Here is an 11,598-nt window from a genome sequence, read left to right as displayed (position 1 = left end):
ACAACCCACCAAAATATTGGCATGTTGACAATCGCTCATCACACAACAAGGGTGCTCCACAATGGTTATGTAAAAACCATGTGTTCGCATGATATGTTTTTATGTACATGATTTGGATGCCACATAGTTGCAAGAATGATACAGATAGAAGCAATACTAACAACCAGTGAGAAGTTTCCTCATAATCAACTCCTTAAATTTGTGTAATATAAACCCCTTAGCAATGCAACCAAGGATGTGTTATATGGTCTCTCCCATCAGCTTTGTGCTTTATCTTGAGAACCAGTATATGTCCCATAGATTTGCCCCGTCAGTAAATCAACAAAATTCCAAACGTGATTTTTCATGATTGATTCAATCTCATCCTGCTTAGTACTAACCCATTGCTTATAATATGAACCGGAAAGTTTCTCTGTTACAGTTCTCTGTTACTCTAGTTTGCATCCTCCTATGAGGATTAGGGGCGTGCTTGGTTGCCCACACCACCATAATAAGGCTGCCACACCCATAAACTTGTCTTTCTACCAGTCCATAGTTTATATGGTCTGGATGTCACAGATTTCTAGGGTGCACGGTTCATTTCGTGAGATGCAGTTAATAGGACATCTATACCCAAAAGAAAATTGGAGGACTTGCTCGCTCCATCTTGGATGTAAGCATGTCTTTGAAGGTCATGTTCTTACAATGTTCTCTGGAATACCATTTCTTATGGAGTGCTTGATCGAGCTGATTGTTAGCTGTATTAAATATTCGCCTTCAATCAAACAGCACTCTTAAACTGCTCCAGGACGTATATATACTGAAGCCTTCGATTTGTTCTAAGAGACTTTATACTCCTGTTGATTTCCCACCATAATCGTATACTATTTGAAACAATTTAATGCATCTGAACTAATTGTTGGCATCAAGTAGAAAGCATGACCCTGAATAGTACTCTAGCGTATAATTAATGATCGTCTGTAAAGAGGTGATGAAGTATGAAGACCACCATGTATGTCTCCTCACATTCATCCAACTCCAAAGATATCTGCATGAATTAATTTTTGGGAGGTTCAGTTGGACGAACAGGAGAACAGCCTACCAACAGGCTGTGTACAAGTAGTTTGAACAGCTAGGTAATGTTCACATGTTGGTAAATGAATATCGGCTGCTTGATCTAAAAACCATCCCCAGTCTATCTGCTCGCCGTGGCCAACACAACATGACACTATTTTCTAGCAAGCCACCTTATTGCATCCTATTCAACAGGTCAAATATAACAGAAAGTTCAGAAACATGAGGACAGGAAAATTTATCTAGGACCAAATATCTATTGGACAAATGTAATACCTGAGAATGAATGGCATAAATATGAATTTTAAAATAGATCAAGTTTTTTTAGCCAAGGTTGACTAGATTTAAGGAGACCAAAAATCTGAAGTTTTGATCCATTGCTCGGGTGGATTAATGGAGACAACCAAATCACAGAGCTTGCTGAATCCTTTTTGTTTCACTGCTTAATTGTATTAACCAGACTTGGGATGGTGGACTTATGTTTATTCTTAGAGCCTGTTTGCTTGACCTTATCTGCCGAACTGTCAGCCATTCAACGGTGTTTTTCTCTCATAATAAATCAACAAGTAGTACTTTCAGCCATGACTTTTACAAGCGAACAGGTTCTTAGTTTTAAGAAATAAATTATAAAATAATAAAACACCCCATGTAACTATTAGGGACCGAGGGATGTACCTTTTCTTTTGAGTAAAATGCACCATAGGGTGCATTAACTTTTGAGGAGGTGTCATATTATTGGTCTATCAAGTCTCAAATTGCATTTTCAGATTCCTGGAACTTTTTAAATGGTTTACTGGAGGTCCATACCTCTTTGTTTATGTCTATATTTTATAGAAACCTCCCTCGATTTCTTTTTCTATCATAGTTTACCCCTCAACATCTTCTTAGCGCATGACAGTGTAGACACTTGCGCATGGTAGCGAGGGCCAAGTCCACCAGGGCCTCTCCTCGCCGCATACCTGCAGGTCGCTCACTAAAGAGGCTGCCAGGAGCATGGCCCGCCTCACGGAGCGCAACATCTGCGTATGGTGGGGACATGGCGTGCGGGCTGGCATACCTCCACGGTCTGTCGCTCGTGGAAGGGGACGTCAAGGGCAGGAACGTGGTGATCGGTGGCAATGCCGCACCAGGCTGACTGACTTCAGGTGCACGAGGCCCATCAGTTGACGCGGCCCATTGGGGTCACCCTGGCGTTCATGGCGCACCTATTCGTCACCTCCGCCGCCCGCGACTTGGACGCGCAGCCAGCAAAGCAGGAGTTCCTTTCCTCCCAGAGCACGCTGCACGGCTGCACGGATGAGAGGATTGGGGTATTGGTGTGTGCCGCCTCCATGCTGCCTGACTAGGACTTTGAGGAAGGCTGGATCGACCGGGGCTCACATACGAGATTTGGTAGCTCACGTACCTGCCCACGAAGAAGAACCGGAGGATCTAGAAGCTCCCTCCTACTCCGATTCCTTTGTTCCTCTTCCTCATTGCTGCTAACACCAGGTTCTGCCATCCCAGTGCTGGCTATCCACCATGATGAGTCCATCACTCCATCTATGCTTTACTTTAAATTTTAGATTATAGGACTAGTGTGAGATAATGAAAAATTGAACAACAGAGTGAAAGCATTTGGACCATGGAGCCACATTTACTTGCCTTTCCCAAAGATTAAAAGTGAGAGCTAAGCACACTCCAAAGGTGCACCTCCTGATCACAAGCAAACAAACACCATCATATAAACAAAACAGACAACATACTACATTCTGCAGAGTATAGAGTCCCAAACCCACCATTCAAGCATCTACTGTTTTTCTACCATTCATAATATCAGCACTGACCATTCTCTTTTTCATAGACACTAAACCTGTCACACGTCCAATCAAGATGGACACAAGGGCCAAGATCAACGGGCCAAGCGGGGCCCAAAGAAGGGCTTTTACCAGCCTAGAGACCGCCTCCAAGGGAGGGCACGTGCAGCCGTGCACAGGGCAGGGCGCCACCTCCCTCGCTGCCCTCGACGAATCCACGACGATCTCCATCTCCCGAAATAGATTAGGAAAGAGTTAGATTAGGAAAGAGTTAAGAGTTTAGAAAGAATAAGTTAGGAAAGAGAATCCAATCATATAAGGATCTCTCATAGTCCAAGTCCAATAGGGACTATAAATACTAGGGAGATGGAATTAATCAATTAAGCAAGGAAAGAGCGAAAGCTCCTTATCCCTTCCCTCTTCCTCTCTCTGCGCCACCCTCCTCTCTCCCTACACATCTCCTCTCCCCTGCGCCTTCCCTAAGCCCTAAAGCCACCCCCTACCCTAACCCTAAACAAGGCCTAAGTTTTTTATTTAGGAAAAGCACTTAGCAGTGTTCACTAACAAAAACGTAGGGAGCATGGGTTCAGGATACCAGTAGCAGCACACTTATTATATTATTAGTATATAAACTAATAGAAACAATTATATGCAGTGCACGTTGAAAATATTGGAATATCTCTGAGCAGTTGCTGTCTTATTCTGGGCAAGGTACATCACCGCATCAATAGACTCTATAGTACCAAATATACCATACACATGTGAAATTTTACATAGAGTTCCAATGGTAACAAATCCTAGCAACAAGTCATACATATATCTTGGTGACAACCATGAACCATCTAACATCAGAATGAAGGTACACTGCTAAAACACTTGTGACATGCATATTGTGAGTTATCAGTGCTGCGGCATCTGTGACTGATCTTATTATTCATAACATATATATTGAATTTGCAGCAATAATCAACCATGATTCTAGTTGTCGGGGAAATCCCCTAGGCCAAAGACATCAGCGAGATCACCACTAAGACAGGGACCGTCGACTTCAAATAATCCATCAATGAATTCAATATCGCTCGAACTGGGAGCTGTGAACGCCATAGGATTGGCACTGTTGTGCTCATCACCAAACTTGTACTGCTGGTCTGGAGCTATCTCCATAGGAAGTTCTGGCACTAATCCTTGAGGTTGGCTCGTTTCAGGCATCTTAGTGTCCTTCTCTTCGACAACACCATGTATTGCGTCCAGATACTTCTGGAACTCTTGCAGCTCTTCTAGGCTTAATTCCGAGATATTAGTATTCAACAACTGCATCATAGGTTCATCCATCTCCTTCTTAGTAGCCTCTTGTAACATCTTTTTTTTCTCTTTTTCAGAGACCAGAGCCTGCTGCAGCTCTGAGTACTCCATATTCAGCAGCTGGATAGTATCCGGTACAGCCCAGCTGTAATCATTTCTTGCACAACTCGAAGAAGGACCATCAGAAATAACCGAACTGAGGAATCGCTTTGCGACATCATCAATGGATGGATGCCCAAAAGAAAAGGGTGTACCACTGGTTGAGAAGACAATAGAACCAACCATTGCTCCGCACAAAATGGAGATCTCACTAGCCTTGTTGAACAGACTTTGGCGACGCTTGGTGAAGCATATCTGGCGCTGTTCCTCATTCTCGATGGGCTTGACCTCACCCTTCACCATATTGGCAAGTAGCCAATATATGTGGTTTCTTGCTAAGTCTTAGAGTAGTATATGTTGATGCAAGTGTTTTATGTAGACACACACATATATATATATATATAGGATCGAAGTGCCAACTAAGATCTTCATAGATTTGAATAAAGTATATAATAATTCTGAGCTAGTTTACAGCAGGATTCCAGTTAATTATTCTGTGCTATTTTACAGCTGGATTCCACTTATCTTTAGATGGCATTTGTAAATATTTAGCATTTATAGTGCTAAAATATAATTTAGTAATTAATATTTGGACCACAACGCTGTGGAAGACAGCCATGTTATAACTGGCACTGCCATAGAAAAGTAATGTAGCGCCTATTATATGTGTGCTGATCGTTAATTCTTCCACAAATAAATTAATGCTTTTGATAAATATAATATATACACTGTGGTAGTTAGCTAGCATAGTGAGGCGTGTCATGATTATATGTAGCCAAAATGTGTCATAAATGCTTATATAATCAATAAGTAGAGACATTATTTCCTTTGCTGGCACACAGTAAATCAATTGTTGTTAAGTAGTTATTAATCACAACTGGTATATGTATGTCTTCAATGGTAAATATTCCCGATGGTAAAATAAGTTTGAAGTCTATTGTTTTGTTTGTTAATAAAATGTTGCTTAGTATATAAGAAAGTGGGCAAAAGATGCGCCCTTTAAAAATTAAAAGCATAGCAAGTATGTTTTCATATATTGTATAAATAATATAATCTATGATGCATTTCGTTTGTCGCCAAATTAGTGCATGTTGTACCGTTGTATATGAAATAATTAGTTGGCCTTTGAGTAAGGATTATTCTTCCATAGTGAGGTTAACATATTAACAGGGGAATCAATGTCTCCCAGAAATTCAGAAGATGAAACCTCTTTTGAAAATAAAAATTCATGTGGTTTCCCAAAATTAAAAGGAATGAGACTAACAAACAATAAAGTCCTTGTTTGGATCTATTAGCACTAAAAACTAAAAAAACTAGCAGCTAAAATTAGTGCTAGAGGATCCAAACAGTAAACCTGCTAATTATTAGCTGGAGGGCTGCAAACTATTAGTTTCAATAGCAGGTTTGGAGCTACCGATAGGTGCTAATAGCTCATATACAGCTTCAGCTCATTATCCAACTACCTATTAGTATGTGGATCCAAATAATCCCTTGCTAAGAATTAGCTAGCTAAAAATTAGCAGCTATTAGCTAGCTAATTTTAGTACTAATTCATCTAAATAGGCCTAGCTGAGCTAGATGGAATTGGAATGGGAGTACTCATTGTTGTTTATGTAGTAAAATAGAGACTATTAGGCATCTCTTTTCGGAGTGTCGCTAGCTATGCTACATATTTTTCTTAATCTATTTTGCTATCAAGAATCGATAATGTGTTTGATAATGGCAAACCTAATTTTTTTAGCTCTTATTTAGAGGGACACAATGGCTCCACTTATGAAGTCAGTAGCAGCACAATGATGCCACCCTGCAGTCAAAGGCAATTACCTTTTTTCTCCTCTCATGCATTGCCTTTTGTTGGCAAGTGAACTATTAAGAGTTCGGTTGTATGGTCGCTTGAGTATAGTGTGCAACACTTTTGTAATGAGTGTGGCCTAATTCTTTTTTTTTGGATGAACCAAATTCATTCCATTATCAAAAGAGTATCTACAAAGTTTTCTTGTTAGTTTTGAGGTACGATATGATGTTAGTTTGCTGTAGCTGGCCTCATTGCTGTGATGATAGGCGTGTTGAGATGTTTTGAACGCTACAGGAATCCAAATGATTAGCCTATACTTTGAGGAAACCCGATCTAGAAATTACTGAACCCTCTTTAATTGTGTCTTTGTTAATATATAGCAACAATGCCCGTGTGGCACATACCTCTCACTAGTATAGAAAAAGATTTCAGAGTCGGTCAAATGGGACTTTCAGGCCGATTTTTATAACCGCCACTATGTCATCGTTGCTGAAATTCAAGTCTTTGTAGAAACGGTTTTTCAACCGGCACTAGAAACGGGACTTGACAGACGGTTGACTTAAGAAACCCATCCCTGAAAAAGAATCGTCTGTAGCGGTTGAGTTACGTAAACCGCCTCTAAAAACCCGTTTAAAGACCCGTATATAGACCCATATTACAGAATCGGTTGCTGCAATGCAACCGTTCCTGTAAGTGCATTGATCAGAGACGGCTCTTGCAACACAACCGCCTCTAAACTATGATATACAGCAGCGGCAAAAAGAACCGCCTCTAAAGGTTGATTTTGTACCTTTTGAATTCAAATCTTCCCGACATAATTATATCGTACTTTCCCACCAAATTATATATCGTGCTTTTCCGCCATAATTAAATCGTGCTTTCTCACCAAATTTCATTGTAGATTTGAAATTAACTTCGTATCATACAATATATACACATGATAACACTATATTTATATTTACAGTATTATATATACACAAATTGTTTACTAGTTTTACGGCCCAAAAAAAGAAGGGCCGTCGGCATTCACGTCGAAGAGTTTCAAACACATGATTCGTGGCATACTCCGATTCTGGATCAAAGAATCGCCCCGAAGGCACAAGAACCGCACTCAACAAGAACTTACTGGAACTATCTTGAACGTCTTGAATATCCTTTTGCTGAATTCTTGCCGTTGGATTAAGGGCCTTATGCTGCTGCACCAAAATAATGAGAAGGGGCAAAATTAGCTAGATTTAATTAAATTAATGGACATATGCTTATGATATATAGTGTGACTTACTTCTTCATGGCGATTGTAGTTCATTCGCATCCATTGGCACACATTGTACCCACAAAGAACAGTGCCAGTAGGCTGCCTCAAACACGGCAAGTCGATGACAAGTCATCCACATGCCAAATTAGTATAATAGTTTGATTTGGTTAGAAAATGATCATACCGATTGATGAAAAAAATAGTCATCCTCTCCTTCTTGTCTGGTGCATAGTCTCCGCCTTTTCTAACGTAATAAAAAGTTCCAGTGTTTAAATTTTACATAACATAGTTATATAATAAAATAATAATTAAGCTATTACAATTTTGCCTGGCATATCAGTATGCAAGTATGGAACAATGTTAGATTTTTCGAGATGTGCTTTGATAGCCCTGATCTATAGGTCGGTGAAAAGTTGCATTTTGCAGTAGTCATTGTGCTCCTCCAAATCCTCTACACCGTCTACTCCTAGGATCCTCTGTTTCCCTGATATAGCCACATGTCTCTTTGGATTCTTAGGATCAGCATAATAGAGAACTCGTGCCACACAATTAGCAGGGACCCACGTGTGATCCTTGTAGCCTACATTATCCACGTTGACACGTGTGAGTTCAAATTTGTTGACCTCCACGCCACTTGGGTGTTTGACCCATCGACACCGAAACATGGTGATATGTATATCTGATCCATATTCCAATTCCCATATTTCTTCTATGAAACCAAATTGTGTGTGAACCTCCCCAAATGCACTGACATTTTCAATACGAACCCCGCTGTTTTGACACATTGACTTCTGATCCTTTGCTTTGGTGTAGAATGTGTATCCATTAATATCATATGCCTGCCAAGATGTGACCTGGGATGATGGCCCAAGTGCCAATTTACGTATTATTTCCTGTTCCGGTTGCCCTTCTAGTAAGTCTTGTTCTCGAAGCCATGTGCCAAATAGACACTTTTGCTCTCGAACGATCCATTGCTCCAACTGCCCTAGATATTCTGCTCTTAGGAGCGCCATGTGTTTTTTGATCAATGACTCTGTTATCGTCAGATATTGCAACACACATGAGTGTGCTTCTTCCACTTTTGTGAATTCCTTGTTAATGATTGCTTTTCTACCCTTGCTGCCTTTCCCTGCCAACCTACCCTTATGATGAGTTACGGGCAAACCAAGTGAACGTCTATCTTCTTCACGCAAGTAATCGTGATAGGCCTCTATGACTTCTTCGGTGCAATATATCTCTATCATGGATCCCTCTGGGTGAGCCCGATTGTGTACATATCGGTTAAGAATAGACATGAGTCTCCCGTATGACCACATCTCATGCAAGTACATAGGCCCGAGCCACCTGATCTGGTCGACCATGTGCATCATGAGGTGTGGCATTATATCAAAAAAGGATGGAGGGAAGCATTGCTCCATTTGGCCCATAGTTTCTGCTATGGAGTCCTTCAAGTCACCAAATTCATCTTCACGGATCTCCTTCTGCCCAATTTGGTTGAAGAAGTAGCACATCCTAGTTATGACCATCCTCGTGTATAAGGGCTTTATTGCCCTAATAGCAATAGGAAGGAACACTGTCAACATCATATGACAATCATGATCATTGAAATTGGTTAATGACAGGTATTTCATCGAGACTAGTCTCTTGATATTGGAGGAGAAACCTATAGGGACTTTCAAGCCCTTTAGGCTTAGACAAATTGCTCTCTTCTCATCATTTGACAAGTTGTAGCTAGCTGTAGGAAGGGAGTGTCTTCCATTCCCCAGGTCTTGTGGGTGAAGCTCTAGTCTACACTACAAACATACGAGGTCCTCTCTTGACTTCAGTCCATCCTTTGTCTTTGCCTTTATATCCATCAACAGCCCAATCACACTATCAAATACAATTTTTATGTGCATGCCATCGATGGAATGGCGCACAACCAAATCTGGCCAGTAAGGCAGGTATTTGAAAAAGACTGACACCTTCTTAAATGGAACGCCTTCAATTGGAGCCTTACCTCTCTTATTGATATTTCCATCCTTTGTCTTTTTACCATAGGCGACTTTGATGCTCTTCACCATGTTATACACGTAATGCCTGTCCTGCCTTTTTGGTGCATGCCCTGTCTCAACCGTAGTACCAATGGAGTATTTCACCATCCTCTTGCTTCGGTACCTATGTCCTTCCACTAAGAACCATCGGTGATGCATGTACACTACCTTTCGGGATCCCTCTAGGAACTGACCAGCAGTGAAAATCAAGCATTCCGTGCATCCTAAGAATCCTTTGATCTGTCCTGTAAGCGAAAACTATCCTGGGTAGTCAGTGATGGTAACAAAGATGATGGCTCTCAATGTGAAGGCACTCCTTGCAAGCTCATACCACATTTCCACTCCCTCCTTCCATAGTATCTCCATTTCTTGCATCAATGGTTTGAGAAAAACATCTATGTTGATGCCTGGTGCTTTCGGTCCAAAAAATATCATTGTCAACAACAAATACTTTCTCTTCATGAACAACCATGGAGGCAGGTTATAAATCGACAGGAGAACTAGCCACGTGCTATGTGTGCTGGTCCTATCACCAAATGGATTCATTCCATCAGTGCTCAAAGCGAACCTTACATTTCTAGGGTCTTCTCCACATTCTGGGTACTTTGCATCAAAGCCCTTCCACTGTTGTGCATCGGATGGGTGACGTAGCACACCATCACCTTTCTTGCGTCCATCCGAAGCCCACCATCGCATGAGCTCTGAGTCCCTGGGGTTTGAGAATAAATGTCTCAAGCGATCAATGAGCGATAGATACCACCTAACCAATGCAGGGATTTTTCTTTGGTTAGTATCATCTATCCCTAGGGTGTTGTTTTCTTCTTCAACATTCTTAGTAGCGTCTCCTTTCTTTCCACACATCTTTCTCTTTTTTCTAGACTTAGTACCCATGTCTTCCTCAATACAGTTGTCATTCCTTTTGTATCAACTTGCACCACACGTCGGACAAATCATTAGGTCTTTGAAGACCCCATGATAAAGGAACAATAGTTTGGACACGCATGTAATTGTTCCACACCCATTGTAAGTGGACTAATAAGCTTCTTTGCTTGATATGTGTTGGTGGGCACAAAGTTTGATTTAGGAAGCACAACAGCCCACAGAGTCAATAGGTCGTTGAAGCTGCTATCGGACCATCCATACTTAGCCTTCAAAATCAGTATGTCCAGCAAAAAATGAAGCAATGACCATATTTTCTCACAACCCTGTTCCTCCGGGTATAAGCGTTCTTTCCTTGCCTTCTTTACTCCCTCCAAGTTTTTTAGCCCTTTCAATAGTAATTCTTTTTCCATATTGAGTAGCATATCTTCTAGGAAGTCCTCTTCTTCTTCCTTGTTGTCTTCACCATCATCATCCTCTCCACAAATCCTTCTCCATCGTCACAACCATCATCTCCACCACCACCACCACCACCATCAAAGTCTTCTCTTATAACATCATCATGCATCGTGGAAGCCCTTGCCTTTGTACTTCTCTCACCATGATGATCCCAAATCTCGTAGTTCTCCATGAAACCCCTTCTTATCAAGTATGACCTTATTTTATTTGGATCCTGGCACACTATTCGGTTTCCACAGTCACAACAGGGGCAACATATAACCTTTGTCTGCTTGATCAAAGCATGTCTTTTAGTTGCTTCAATGAAACCATTCAATTCTTGTATGTAGCTGACTTCGTTTCTTCGTTTTTTGTACATCCATGACCAGTCCATATTTAGTACCCTATATAAATGTAAAGAAAAGAAAAGCTAGCATGCATGAGAAAAAATATCATGTCACTGAATAAAAAACCGTGCCCAAATTACTTGTAATAAATAAAAAATCAAATTAGAGCCCAAATTGCTCCCTCCTCTCTATATAGATCTCAGCGCAGAATCAAATATAATGTCTCTGTAAAATTTCAATAGGCTTTATGGCTGAAGAGACTCACCCCACAATCCCAACTTGTTTGAAGGTTGAAAGGCCAAAACCTCCCCCTCTCCTCTTGTCGTTTCTCTCCGGCCGCCAAGATCTAAGAACGAAAGGTGCTGCGCTCGGTCGCGAGGAAGAAGAAAGAGTTTGGAGTAAGTTTTTTCAAGGGCGGTTGACTAAGCAAACCGTCTCTCATAACCAATTTGCTGGTGCGGTTCTGTTAATTGAATCGCCTCTGGAAATCATGGATCTTCAGCGTCGGCTCACTAAGGACAACCGCCTCTAAAAATAGAGATTCAGAGGCGGTTCACTTAAAGGAACCGGCTCTAAGAATTCAGAGGCGGTTTTCTTAAGT

At 41.1% G+C, this 11,598-nt stretch overlaps 1 protein-coding gene across 1 annotated transcript; it reads right to left on the bottom strand.

Moving 5' to 3' along the window:
* LOC8069122 (agamous-like MADS-box protein AGL29) lies at positions 3,828–4,553 on the bottom strand. The gene has a single exon (XM_002459525.1). It carries the CDS (start codon positions 4,551–4,553, stop codon positions 3,828–3,830), a length of 726 nt encoding a protein of 241 aa, XP_002459570.1.

The sequence above is a fragment of the Sorghum bicolor genome, chromosome 2, assembly GCF_000003195.3.
Source record: "Sorghum bicolor cultivar BTx623 chromosome 2, Sorghum_bicolor_NCBIv3, whole genome shotgun sequence".
NCBI lineage: Eukaryota > Viridiplantae > Streptophyta > Magnoliopsida > Poales > Poaceae > Sorghum > Sorghum bicolor.
Note: the sequence above shows the minus strand (reverse complement) of the source record. Positions and strands in the feature narration are given on the sequence as shown.

Bases quoted from the DNA above. Each gene is read 5' to 3' on its own strand.
- LOC8069122 (XM_002459525.1), bottom strand. From the start codon at position 4,553: ATGGTGAAGGGTGAGGTCAAGCCCATCGAGAATGAGGAACAGCGCCAG.